The sequence below is a fragment of the Necator americanus genome, chromosome IV (assembly GCF_031761385.1).
Source record: "Necator americanus strain Aroian chromosome IV, whole genome shotgun sequence".
In the NCBI taxonomy this organism is placed as follows: Eukaryota; Metazoa; Nematoda; class Chromadorea; order Rhabditida; family Ancylostomatidae; genus Necator; species Necator americanus.
The window spans coordinates 6,607,913-6,622,208 of NC_087374.1; the positions used below are offsets into that span (position 1 = coordinate 6,607,913).

Genomic DNA, 14,296 nt, shown 5'->3' on the forward strand with positions numbered 1-14,296 from the left:
GTGAATGTTTTAGATTTAATGAGTGAGGGAATGCCTCAAGCATAAATAACCACATAAATGACCATGGTGGGCACATCCACATGAAATAACTACCAAAATTGGTGGTCCTCTAAATCATAACTTTATACGACTACTAAATCCTTATGAAGTCATGACCGAGAAGGTAATAAGTATTGTCACATGTAACGAAAAAAAAAACCACAATAGTAATAGTTATTGGTTCTACGAGACTATCCAGAATCGATCGACTGGGCACATGATTGAGCAGATCAAGAGCAATCGATGCGATTCGTCGTGTATTTTCCAACGCGTAAATCATAACAACAAAAAAAAATTGAGGATAAAAGAACAGAGTATCGTTGCACAAAAATAAAATGATATCTACACCACATATCTGCTTTAGGCAGCGTAAAACAAGGTAAACGTTGCTACTGAAAAAAAAAACTATAGAATCCCACTGAAGACCGAACAAACAAAGACAAGAGCCAAACAAAACGTTTCAAAAATTGACGGCGACCCCTGCGCGACTGGAAATGCATCCTTTATCACTGACGACCATAGAGGGATGCTTTCTCGGCTGGCTGCTTTTTGCTCCACATGCACGAATCGACCGGAGATATCCTGATACTTAGAAGTTTAAAGAATTGAACTTTAAATGCATCACCGCACGAATCTGACGTGGTAGGGATTTCAGGTGGAGTATTCGTATACGGGATCGTAGATTAAGGAGAGGGAAGTGATTCCGTCCATTTCTTCCTAACTGCCGTAAAAAACGGCCCAGAAGATACGGCTTCGAGCATTCCGGCGCGCTATTTCCTACGAAGAGTTCGATTGGAGCGCGCCAGCCGTGGACACACACCGCATCTTCCGGGCCGTTTTTACGCCAATTAGCAAGAAATGGGAGGAATCACCCACCTCTCCATAATCTACGATCCTGTATTCGAACACTCCATCTGAAGTCAGTAGCACCTCGTACTCGTGGTGTGATGGCTTTAAAGGAAGCCTAAAACGAAATTGAAGGTATTGAGATCACTCCACGAATAGATATTGTTAGGGTTTTTTTTTCGACTATGAACGTCCCATTCATGTCCAATTCTCCCTAGTTATCCGGAGAAACGGTGCCATGTCGCATCGGATTCCTCTACGAGGCACCTACGATGTACCATGGCTCATACACAGGGCATCTCGCCAAGTAGCGAGCCGACTATGCCGCTGAGGCTGTCGCTCCCTCTCGCTGGTAAAAGCGGCACGTATGTCTGCTGCCGAAGACGTGACACGTTATTGTGTGCCTCGTAGGGATATCTGGTGCCATAATGCCGTTCCCCACGCATTTCCCATAGATAATTGGGGATCGTGATCGCGCTACCTAGATCTTACATGGTTAGATTTTTCTGAATGGTGCTCGGATTCGCATACAATAGATAGTCGGTCAAACTACGGAAGATCTGTGTTTTCAATAGGCACTATAAGATTTTCTCATAGGAAAGGGTTGGATCACCAACTACTATCTGCGCAGTTACCCAAAACTTAGTAAATTAGAGAAATTATACTCTAGCATAAGTGTTGAACAGAATTTACGAGAAGCTAAGGTTTGGGAAAATTCTGGAAGCTTGTAAAGAGAGAGGTGTTGTCCGATAGCATTATGCTGGACCAACGGTATTTAGGAGCAAGTTTTGCTTATTATCTTTTCAATAAAAAGCACAACGCAACGAAACCTGCAGAGCTTGTCAGTGATTCCCGTTCTTTTCAGTGGCCATTTGATACCGATCCAGAAATTGCTAGATCCCAAGATGTTGGATCTACGGCCACGTTACATTCCATTTTCGACTACTGAGCTCGCTTTCAAACACAAAACCAATCAGCGTGTGCATAATGCCTTCTTCATGGATCCCGACCGGTCATACCCGTTCACTGAACAATTTCTTAAGCTCTTTTTCGGCCTTCCCGGAAGAATAGTTAATAAAAAGAAGTAACTTTTTAAAACTACTCTCACTTTGTTCCTCGTCATTGATTGCTTCAACTGTTATCTTCTTTGGGTCCATTTTTACTTACTATTTTCTTCTACTATTTCTCTACTACTTTTACTCTTTTACTACTACTATTTTACTTTTACTATTTTCTTTCAAAACAGTGATGACTGATAAAGTTCAAGGATGTGTCCTGTGAAAAAGCTGCCACCTTATGTGCAGACGCTTAGTACTTTTCACTTTATAACAGCTGTTTTGCTCCTAACTACCCTGGAAAGATAAAAAATTTTGACGCAGCTTGCAAGCATTGCGGCAAAGACTCTCAACACCACCTACAAGTCGGTGGATGAGATAGATCAGAAGCATCCTAGAGCTCCTTATCAGCGGCGACGCAGTTCTTCATATGTAAGAATGATGGAGTGAAGTTCTGTATAAAGAAGATTTTGTTGCGCGTAGATGTGTAATGGATTGCGTGAGTGCGTAAACGGATCAGTTTGTTGCTCCTGCTCCTATGGCTTTGAATTTTTAACTTCGGTATCTGATTTTTCACGTTTTCACCGCGATATTTGCAAATTAAGTTTAGAGCTATATGAGACATTAAGAAGGACCTAAGGCCAAAAATCTCTATTAACGTCACCTCTACATTGAAAACATCGAAGTTCTTTACAATCCCGATTCTAATCATCTAACCTATTTTCTAGCTATCTAGCTACTATTTCTTTTTTTCCCATTTGGATAACGATAAATCTTCCAAAAGAACCGAACCTGGAATTTTTAACGGTCAAAAAAGTATCAGTATTCTGTCTGCTATAACAATCCTCATCTATTAAACCTATTAAAAATCCAGAGGCACATTATCATTTATAAGAGCGGTGGCGCGAAATAGAGTGGATATGTTGAACGTGGATCTTCAGATCAGTAAAATTCTAAAAATAAGAAAAAAAACGAACATCTTCTTTAGGTGATGTTCTGCAGACTTTATCCAGTGGAACATTGTTGATGTACCGTCCAAAAACGTTTGTTCGTGCTGTGAGCCGACATTCAGAGTCTTGTCTAGGTGTGTTAGCTGTCATTCCCGAAGGAGATGCTAATCGATTGAAGCTCATCATCAGCTAAACACATCAAATCATCAGTGAGATTCTTACTGGCACAGAACCAGTAGTCATAAAGTCATGGAAAAGTTTCTGGATTAAGGATTTAAAGGGATCACCCCACGAATCTGACTTGGTATGGATTTCTGATACCCAAAGACTGTACGAGAACATAGATTACAAAAACGGGAGGGATCTCGCTCATCTCTCCCTGCATCATTGTAAACGACGGCTTCGGAATTCGATTCTTCACGACGTCCTCTATTGCAACGCCATACTCTTGCGCCCCGCCCCCGCCTGCAACTCGTCGAAAATCCATTCGGAAGCCTCGATAGGCAATTCATTCCATTAGACGAATCGCAGGCAGGGGCGGGGCGCAAGGGTGGCGTTTGCAGTGGAGGACGTCGCAAGGAATAGCATTCGGAGGCGTTTACATTGATGTAGGAAGAGATGAGCGAGATCCCAGCCGTTTTTGCAATGCTCCCGTATAGAATTTGGCCGTCGGAAATCCAAACCACGTCAGATTCGTGGGGTGATGCCTTTAATTCACTAGCCTTAGTGACAGGAATATTCTTCTCATAGATCGAACTGTTTTGGATTCCAGCGGAAAGGAAAACATCCGAAGCCATACAACTGAAACGGGTCTCTGCATAACAAATTCTAACGTGTTATCAAAAATATGGAAGTAAACAAGTTCCGGAAGAGAAATAAGTATTTCCGTAAACATTTTCCACGAATCTGACACTCACCTTGTTTCAGCCATTCCGTGCCATTGAATGAAGAAGTGGTCGTCTTCTTTTCTCAGAGTTTGCATATCCTCCTCAGCAAGATCTTTCAGCACCACACTCACCCACTAACTCAAAAAATTTGCCAGATTTATGTGGTATTCATTAACTCAGTTACCATTTCAGCTACTGTATAAATCTTACAGAACAGCAGAACTCACATGAAACATTGTGACATTATTGTGAGAGGCATCAGCAGTTTGAAATTGTGGTTGACATGTCGATGGATAGTCTCTAAAATACGAAACTGTGCTCTGGACGATACTATATGTGCCTAAGGCAATATCCATACCCTTTGACAGCGTATCTGCTTGCACCTGCCACCACTAACGTTCTCGATTGCGTACGTTCGAACACATCAGCCGCTTGAGCGCAAACCGGACCATCGAAGTCAAAATGAGTAGCGGAATGGTGAATTGGACTGAAATATGACATATTTAGAATATCTCACCTCATATATACGAAGGCCAAAACGACATGAAATAGAGTGCAGTTGCGTAAGCGGCGCGCTCCAATCAAACTCGTTGTGGAAAATAGCGCGCTGGAACGCCGGAAGCCGTATCTTCCGGGCCGTTTTTTACGGCAATTAGGAAGAAATGGACGGGATCACCCCTCTCCCAATAATCTACGATCCCGTATACGAATACTCCACCTGAAATCCGTACCACCTTAGATTCGTGGGGTGATGCTTTTAGGAGCTCGAAGTGACTTATGTGACAACATAATACTTTGTTGTGGAGGAACTCCGGTGTACCTATAGAAATTTCTCACGCCTCTATCGTTTTGGAGAATAACGTTCATGAAAAACTCATTTGTGCCAGATTACCTTTCTGACGTTCCAAATATCTCATCAGATAAACTGCATGACGATATTTTGCTTTCGGAAAAAAGTACTTTTTCCCATCTATGCATGGTTTACCAAAATATTCTGGTGAAAAACAGCAAAAATATTGGGGATAACTTACCGCCGCGACCACTGCTTAGAAGCAATCACTGTGTATCCCCACATTCTCGGGAAACGATGTTTTTCTTTTGGAAGCAGCTCATGGATCACACAGAAGTGCTTCTGGATGGAAAAGTCAATTTATTAGCTGTTTACTCTGTTATTAGCAATATGTTGAAAAGGGTTTCGAAGAAAAATCCAAGGTATTGGAGTTAGATTAAAATTCTTCATTAGCACATTAGTTCGCACAATGTTTACCATAATTCATAGAAAATTTTCCGCTGTCATTAAAAAAACTGTACGTTATAGTGTACGAAATTGTAGATGATGTGTACGAAAATGTAAATGTAATGGAAAAATTTGTACGAAAAATGCTTATTTTTTTCTTTAATATAGATTTAATTTCGAAAATTGGTAGAAAGTAAGAAGAAATTCCAAGGAAAATGAAAAGCAGAGAAAAGAATTTCTGTTGAACGGTGGATCTACTCTGCAAGAGGAGCATCTGATTTGATAGTCTCGAAGAAATCAGAGGCAGCATACCACGAATTGAACGGATTTGGTGAAGGAATCCGAGTGAAAAGATAGGGTTGGGATACGGGTGGGTTCCGCTCATCTCTCCCCAATCGTCATAAAAGAATCGCTTTAGCTTCGACGTGGTACGTTAGAACGCTCCTCTATGTACACTCATCTGTGTAGCTTGTTTCTGGAGCATAAGTGACTGAGACTGTCAAAGCTAGCATTGATCTACAACTTCCCGGGGGTAGACGTTCAGTTTGAGTTTCATAGGTTCAACAGTCGTGCTGTTGTCGATAACAACGAATGCAATCACTCCTACATTTTCGAAAAACCGCTTTTTTACTGTTGCAGGTGACGTTTAGTGAAAGATATCGCCTTCTCACGACCAGTACCTGTCTCTTATCCATTGATAACCGATATTGACCTAGGAGACTTCCTTTCGGTACATCTTTCTTTTAGCGATGAAAGGATAAAAAAGATAAAGTGCCTGGCGTTAACCAATCCGCTAGGGACCATGTTAACCTGCCTGACGTTAACCAATCCGCCCCCACATTCACTTCAATTCAGAATCGTTTGAGGTTTACGAACGTGTAACTGGCCTATACAGTGACTTGCGGGGGCCAGCCGATGATCAAGTCAGTGGTTTTATCCTCCCAGACAAGTCTGGTACCAATTCATCGACACCTGAGAGATGAAAGGACTGGTTTGCGCTAGTGCGGTTTCGAACCACTGCGGACCTCTAACCGACTGTGCCACACGCGCCCCGGAATGGGGGTGGGATCTTTTAAATCAGCGATGCGCGTGAGACAAATTCAGAAATCAAATCAAACCCAATAAAGAGGAGAATAACACTAAATCAACCTTTGCCGTTTTTTCTGTCGACACCAACACAAGCATATATATTCGGGTCAAAACGACATGGAGCACGGTGCATTTGCCTAGAATAACACTTGAATAGCGCAAGCCGTGGCGCACCTTAACCGCCAATTGATATTTTTCGAGAGATCAACGGAGGTCACGGATCTCATCGCACCTTTTTTGTTTTCTTAAAGAGACTGTAACTATTTGCTTAACATTATAAGCCAAGGAATTTTCTACGTCTTCCAACAACTGTGTTCTCGTTTTTACACTTTTTCCATTTTTAACTTTTATTTTGGAACGTAGGCAGCTTCATTTATATTTTCTGATGTTGATTTGTTCGTGTACAAATCCTCAATGTATTCGCTTCATTTTTATTATTTTCATTTTCTACGTTTTCTACCACTTTCTATGTTGCTACGTTGTTGCCTTTTTGTTCTTTGAACCTTCCTAGAAGGCAACCCTATTTCGTAATTCCAATACAAACACGGCTCATGATCTCAGTGAAGTGGTGGATGGGCGTGGCTTACTGATCACAGCTAGCGGTAAGACATCCTGCTGTGTCCTACCGGCAGCCTCATCTGCCGGCACTTATCCGGGTGCAGATGATCGGCTGCGGGTACCTAACGATACGCACCCGCACAACGCTTTCGACAGATATCCTTGCCTGCTAGACAACGAATGCATTTCGCAGGACCAGTACGATGACGAAACCAATCGCGTAACTTACGAAGTGAGTTGACAAGATGTGTTTCTTTTCGATGATCTCAAAACGTGTGGTGTTAAAGGGATGCCAAGCACTGCGCAAAGATAAAAGTGCTTACAAGAGTACAAGTCCAAGCACTACACCGCAACTGCCGATTCTATCTTATCGATGGATTGGAGGGGTGAATTCTTAAAAATCATACTTGAAGACTTTACTTCTTATTTTACAAAACAAAAAAGTGATGAATTTCAGATTACGAAAGAAGGACGATAGTGCTCGGAAAATTCACTGAAGAAAGCTATAACGAAAGAAAACAAACCTTCTCCAGGTAAAAACAATCCGCTCAAAACTACTATTTCCTAAATTTATCCTTCGTTATCTACCGTTATCTATCGTTATCGTTATTTATCGTTAGCGCAGAAACGGAGAGTTCAACTCGGTAGCATCCCCGATGATATGGTACGGCTGGCAAACGAAAGAAGCTTTCTGAAATTGGAGAGAAGAGAGATGTTTATCTTTTATTCAGTTGAATTAATAGCGGAACATTCAACGACCAGTTTTTGAACTGCTCCTTTTTCATATGGCATGCGAAAATTAGTTGCATGCCTTGGTCAGCGATGGAGTTCATAAGCTGAATTCCATTGCTACTGCAAAGAGGATGGATGAAGGACAGGCATACATCGTCCTCGCAGTTGTTAATGGGGGAATAAGGATATTTTACTTTTTCAGTTATAAATGTGATGTCAATCTTTAGGTTATCTTTAGGTGCCGATTCTTTATGCCATCTTTTGTTACAAAAACTTCGCTACTTATAGGACCATCTTTGGTTTTAAGCGACGTAATTAGCGAACACAGGACTCGAGTAGTCCTGGATTTCGAAAAAGTTAGTTCTTTTCTTTCAGTTTTCCATTGTCTTCTTCTATTCCTGCTTTTTTAGGCAGCCACCTCTGCAGCAATGCAAGCATTCCAAGAGGCCGAACTAGAAGGATGCGCTTTCAACTCGCACAAGCATCCAAATGCATGACCAAGGATTTGGGATGAAGGAGCTTTACTAAGGGAGCGAAACGAGTTCGAACAGTAATTAGATGGTAGCACTTCTTGAAAGGGATTGTCTTTCTCCAAAGGAATAAGTGCCACGCGTTCCTGCTCTTTGGCTCCCACCAGTTAGACAGAGTCACCCTGCTTCCGAGCTAACAAAAACTTTCTAGCTTATCTGCGTAAAACATGGTTTGAAGGTGTTGAAGGATATGTGGTATAAATGGGACGTTCGCGATCTGTGGACAACAAAAATTCAGCAGAAACTTTCCACAAGTTCATATTTACTTTGGTTTATTATTTTGTATACTAATTGTTTTTATTATACTAAAAACCATTGATTTAGTAAGACGAGCTGCGTCGGGAGAAAATTGACGATGCAATGGAGAGTTATCACGGTGCACCAACCTGCCTATTAAAGAACTGTTGGAGTGCTTGAAAAAATTAAAAATGTAGCGCATGGAACATTGATCCACGTAAGAGAGGTAGAAGTGCTTCTCCTTCAGAAACAAGCGTTCTAAGGATAGATATCTTTGTTTCAGAATGTCCGTGCTTCAAAACCTTTGCGCAAGAGAGACGAGCTGCGTCGGGAGAAAACTGACGATGCAATGGAGAGTTTCAAAGAAGGATGGGAGTCCCGTAGTGACATATCCACCACAGCAATAAACACTTTCTGCCAAAGACTGGCAAGATTTGTGACTGAAAAAACTATATAGAGGAAATAGATATATTTGTATTTATCCAGAGTAATTAATGCATGTAAGATGCTGCAATAGTTTGTAAAATTTCGATTTGTTTGCTTTAGGCGAACAAAGCGTACAATTAGCTCCTGTTTCCTACATTTCGTGTGCAATCGTTTGATATATCTCTATACGTGAACGATCGATCAAACATTAATTAATTTGTTATGTTATGTTTTGTTATTCTAGACTATGTTAAATATGCTTTAGTCCCACTGTTTGACACTAAACTACTCCGCAAGTTATGCCAATTTGCAAAATCTGCATGCAGCTTGTTAGATCTTGGAAATTCTGTTCCTCACTATATAGCCGAAAGAAAACGACAGAAAGCACGGTACAATTGCGTAAGCGGCTGCGCTCGAAGCGGCGCTGTGATGCGTAGTGGTTAAAATTGTGGTGGGACCTTTGCTAGCACTACACATCGCTGCGATGGTCCCATCACTATCCCAACCGCTACGCTCCACCGCAATGCCTAAAGCGCAGACGGTTACCCTACTGCAGTGTGCTTTATTTCTACATTTTGACCTTACTACTCAATGCTGCAGTACGTTCATTTCCTATCCTTAAATATTGAGTTTTATTTAGTTTTATTGAGTTAGATTATTCCTCAGTATAGGAATTACACCTACCTGAATGATAGATACATTGACGTAGCTGTTCAGTGATTTATAATTGAGCATGAAAGAACTATCGATCTTGTCAAAGTCATTCATACGGTAAAGTTTCCGGATCAACTGAAACCAACATTGCTTAAATGAGGTGAGGTAGTGAGGGGACAAACTCACCTCTTGCATCTCTGCTAGTTCTATTGGTTTTGGTAAGCCTGCTTCCCATTCCTGAATACTCGTCGAATTTGTGAGCGCAAAAAATGACTCAAAGAACGAGTTCAGCTCAGCGATAGAAGTGATATTTTCGAATGAGTATGCGCCAGCTATCTCTAACTTTAGAAACAACCCAAGCAAGAGAGGGAAGACTCCTTTTAGTAGCATCGAGTCTGAAAACTTTAATTTTTACATAGTTCTGTCCAAGAACGTAAAAAAACATACACAAATCTACGATCCTCCTTGAGAATTTAGTAAATAGTGGGTTTCAGTGAGCTCCTAGGCACTGCATATGTCCTCGTTCTCTCATGTGCATTTTTTCTGTTCAAGATAGGCAAAGGGATAATAGAACACCTGAATACTCGTAGAAATGAGGTACAAAGAAAATCACAACAGATTTTTTATAAGGGCTACTGCCGGCTGGTACAGTAAGCTACGAGTGAAGACTGGGACCCAAAATGCTCACATTTCATAAAGTGTGAAGTATAGACTGCGTACCGTTAATCAATGCGTATGAAGGATGCGCGTGGGCGTTCAACATCATTTCAGAATCATTTTAGGTTTATGAGTTATGGTATTATTGGTTTACGCGATCATGACGTGTGCAGCCTTACAATGGCTTGCGCGCGAGCCCATTTGTCGTGTCAGCGGAGCGAATGTATCAACTTCGGAGAGATGATGGGGCTTGTAGGCACTAGAGCGGTCACGAACCATCGACCATGTAGTCTGAGCCGAACCTCTTAGCTCTATGTATACCAGCGCCGTTCACAATGCATATCACCAAAAATATTTCTAGCAGGTGATCATAAAGTAATATTGTTTTCAAGCAGGATAGGAACATCATGAAGAGTACAAGCAGAGAGGAAGAGTTGAACAAAACAAAGAGATGGATCAATTCCATCACATAGTGCTTTTACTGCAACTGCTCCTCTTTAGCAACTGCTACGTTTTACGTAGCAATTGCTAAAGAGGAGCAGTTGGCATCTCTCATTAGCTTCGCTATGCACCAAAGCGTTTGAATTCAGTTCAGAATCATGGGAGGTTGGAGGCAGCATACCACGAATCTAGGTTGCTACGGATTTCAGGTGGAGTATCCGTATACGGGGTCGTAGGTTATGGGGACCGGGGTGGTTCCGCTCATCTCTCCCTGAATCACTGCAAGCAGCCGACCCCTGAATGCTGTTTTGTACGATGCCTTCTATTGCAGCGAGCCACCCTTGCACGTGCAGCGTTCCTTACCGCCTATCGGGACAGTCCGAATTGATTTTCGACGAATCGCAGGGCGGAGGCGGCGCAAGGGTTGGAGCGTTGCAATAGATGGCGTCGTACAAAACAGCATTCTGGGGGCGGCTGTTTGCAGTGATGAAGGGAGAGATAAGCGGAACTACCCCTGTCTTCATAATCTACGATTCGTGGTATGCTGCCTTTAACACGTATGTGGCATATGCAGCGACAGAGACAAAGGAACAGTGGATTTAAAGATCTTCCCCGAGAGGCACAGTTCAAAAATATTTGACTATGCACCGTACAATTACTGTGTATTACTTTGCTTTGCACTGCGAAATACTGCGGCCCGTCGGGAACAGATTACGAACGATTCTATGTGATGTCCTTGCAGTTCACATTTTGATTTCAATGCGGTATCAACAAAAGTTCATTGGTCCACAAATTTCCATCACTTTATGCACGAGCGATCGAATAGCTCCAGTTCACATGGGCATAGTCGGGAAATCCAAGGAGAATATGTAGTCCTAGAACATCTAGTTCAATTAATTCTTCTTCTGCAGTTCTGACACACAAAATAACCAACGCCTATTACCTCGTGCTCCATTTCTGGCACTGTCAACCTTTGCGGAACGGATGTTTACACAAGGACACTTCGAAAATCAAAATACAAACAGTGGGCATATGGGCGAATGATATTGCGCCAATATGTTTTCATATTCCAAAGAAAAGGAGAACCTATATTTGCACAGGAAATCATTCATGTCGAACATTGACAAAATCAAAGTACGCGTTGCATACAACGACTATCATGTGGATAGTTTGACTTGGTGCTCTATAGTCTGTGCTCTATAGTATGCTTTATATAATCTCCCAACTTTATAGTATTAGATTGGTCCGGAAGTTTTGCTGCATATTTCAGAAAAGTATAACTTTAATGTCCATAGATATATAAAGAAAATAAAGACCATAATGATCCACTACGTATGTCCAACGCGTTACCAGACTATCAAGTCCAGAAGTCCAAAACTCTGGCGGCTATGAGACGAAGAACTGCAAAAATCTCACCTTCCAGTTCTTTTTGACCATCAAATTTTTTCTCCGAAAAATGCCTGAAAGGAATGCTAATCAGACGGGATCGAGTCAAGAGAATAGGCAGGCTGCGGCAGAGTTTCTCAAAAAAAATTCAGGAATTTTCTGATCGCTACTCTATTTCATGCCAATACCCAAGCTCCCGTGGCAAAGTTTACTCGCCAAAAAATGTGTTGGTTGGAAAGTTTTACCTCATTCTACTTGTTCTCCTGACTAGGTCCTGTTTGGATATCCCTGCTTTCAGGTACTGAAGCTGCATCTGAGAGAGAGAGAGAGAGAGAGAGAGAGAGAGAGAAATCCATGATCAAAAAGAGCTAGAAAGCGAGATTTTTGCGCTTCTTAGACTCACAGCCGCCAGAGTTCTGGACTTGTGGAATAGACAGTAAGATGAAGCGTTGGACACACGAAGTGGATCGTGATAGCCACTATTTTGTTAATTGATATCTATGAACAATGAAGTTATAATTTTCGAAAAAAAAAGTGGGAAATTTCGTACAAGACGTTTGGACCAACCTAATAATGTTCGAGTAAAGCGTCGAACTGGAGAGGTCGGAGTGATGTGGACTGAGGGGCTCCTCAGGTTTCCGGTGCAGATATTGCAAAATTGGTCAAGTGACACCTCAGTCACTCTCATTAGACATTATCGTTAAGACGGTGCTATCATAATTGGAGTAAGTATCTTATCGTCTTCACAAAAAAGTCTGTGGTCCCCTGTTATGTTCAAAAAGTAAATCATTCGAAGAGCATGCAAAGATTTATTCTTGGGTTTTCTTTCGTACGTCACTTCCTAGAACTTTTCAAATTTCTACAAAAAAAACATATAAACGAAACAATAAAGAAATGGGAGGTCTCTCAATGGTTTCGTGAGCTCTGAGAAAAGGACAGAAATGCAGCGAAGCTGAAGGATTTCTGATTGTAAGTCCCAAAGATGTTCAAGCAATTGTGGGAACTTTTTTTTCTACAATACCTTTACACGAAAATCTGAAGGCAGTGCAACTTGAGGTCTTGCAAGTGCAGTGAATAAACTTTTATTCACCACCTTCTGGAACTTTCTGACTCACATCGGAATAAAAATAACAAGTAAGTCATTGCGTATTGCTTGAAATTATATGCAACAGCACACCCTGCCTCGCTAAAACAGCGAAAATTTCAGGACAACACTTCATATATCAGATTTACACATATTTTCACATTATGTTATTTAAAATGCACGAATTGATAATGGAACTAAATAATTATTAATTTAATTCAATAATTTTCTCATAACTTTTTCTGAGTTGACGTTTCCCTTCCTCCAAATCGATCTAAATGCAGGAGTATGTAAAGAATAAGAGCAGAGGATGTGAAATGTATAGTTCATTTCAAAGAGATGGCATAAGTTCGTAGTTCCTTCTAGAATTTTAAAAATATCGTTCAGCTGCTCTTACATAGTCCACTTTACTTCATCTTCTTGGGATTTGGTTATCCTACAGTTTTTTATTCATCATCATAAGGCTTCTTTATCCGACAGTTAGGGTAAAAACCTATGCATAGATGGACATATTAATTTTGAAAAACTCACACGAACAAGAAGAAAGCAGAATGGGACTGTGAGGGGAAATTATGAAGAAAAAACACATTAAGTTAAATGGGGTATGGGTGCTAACGAACATCTACGGTTATGGATGGAAAGTGAATGGAAAAGTAACGAATTAACAACAAAAACTGGTCGTTGAGTTCGATGATCAAAAAACAGCGTAGCGATCAATCAATGGATGCGACAATAAGTGAATAACTAAAGAAATGTCCCTTCACACCAGTATCCAACGACAGCAGATCAATTGAACGATGGAAGCCAACAACTATCGACAACCAATCGAATCAATCAACGAAATTCTGAACGGTAGTGGACGATAACAGGAAATCGATTCAATGTCGTTGCCGGCGCTGTGTCGATGTGTCCATGCCTGCCACTATTTGCAAACATTACATATTTAAGGAAGAGATAAAAGTATAAATAATGGTAGAAATATAGAAAAACATGTTTATGATGTTTGTCTCAAATTGCAATGTGTTCAATTCGTGTGGGGCCTCCTTAAAAGATTTTTAAAATATGTTCAACTCATCCAGTATTATCAGTATCCAGAAGCGAGCGATCCATCTATTCAATGAGATCTTATTAACGGCTTGTTCAACTGAAATCGAGGAATAGAAGGCTGTTGAGGGAACCGAAGCGTGTGTGTGCAAGGTTGGGGCGCGTTCTAACGTTCTAATGTTCCTCGTAGGAACTTATGCAGTTCTCACGGTGTTCTTAGAACGATTATAGACAATTATTTTGTTTGTTGTTTGTTTTTTTTTATTATTATGCTCATATTCGTAATTTATAACCCGAACTCTATATTCTCCCTTAGAGACAAGAACATCGTAATTTTCGTGATATACTATGTTTATACTACTATTACTACTATATATACTGCTTTTAAGAAATATCAGATTCCAAGGATGTGTTTAAAAAATTTCTACAAAGAAAAAAGGGAAA

The 14,296-nt window shown here is 40.9% G+C and overlaps 1 protein-coding gene across 3 annotated transcripts in view; it reads right to left on the reverse strand.

The window, feature by feature from the left end:
• RB195_000526 (uncharacterized protein) overlaps positions 1-14,296 on the reverse strand; it is a gene marked incomplete at both ends in the record, with an annotated part of 34,993 nt that overhangs the window by 19,941 nt on the left and 756 nt on the right. The window contains 11 exons of one of the 3 annotated variants that reach the window (XM_064196922.1): positions 518-621; positions 2,918-3,079; positions 3,613-3,691; positions 3,808-3,911; positions 4,005-4,077; positions 4,136-4,264; positions 4,809-4,909; positions 9,271-9,375; positions 9,427-9,477; positions 9,584-9,635; positions 9,688-9,704. In XM_064196922.1, coding sequence (XP_064052800.1) covers positions 518-621; positions 2,918-3,079; positions 3,613-3,691; positions 3,808-3,911; positions 4,005-4,077; positions 4,136-4,264; positions 4,809-4,909; positions 9,271-9,375; positions 9,427-9,477; positions 9,584-9,635; positions 9,688-9,704 — 977 coding nt within the window. Of the gene's footprint in view, positions 1-444; positions 622-2,917; positions 3,080-3,612; positions 3,692-3,807; positions 3,912-4,004; positions 4,078-4,135; positions 4,265-4,808; positions 4,910-5,694; positions 5,710-9,191; positions 9,204-9,270; positions 9,376-9,426; positions 9,636-9,687; positions 9,705-14,296 lie in introns of those variants that run through there. The other 2 variants (XM_064196920.1, XM_064196921.1) reach the window with 2 other exon arrangements.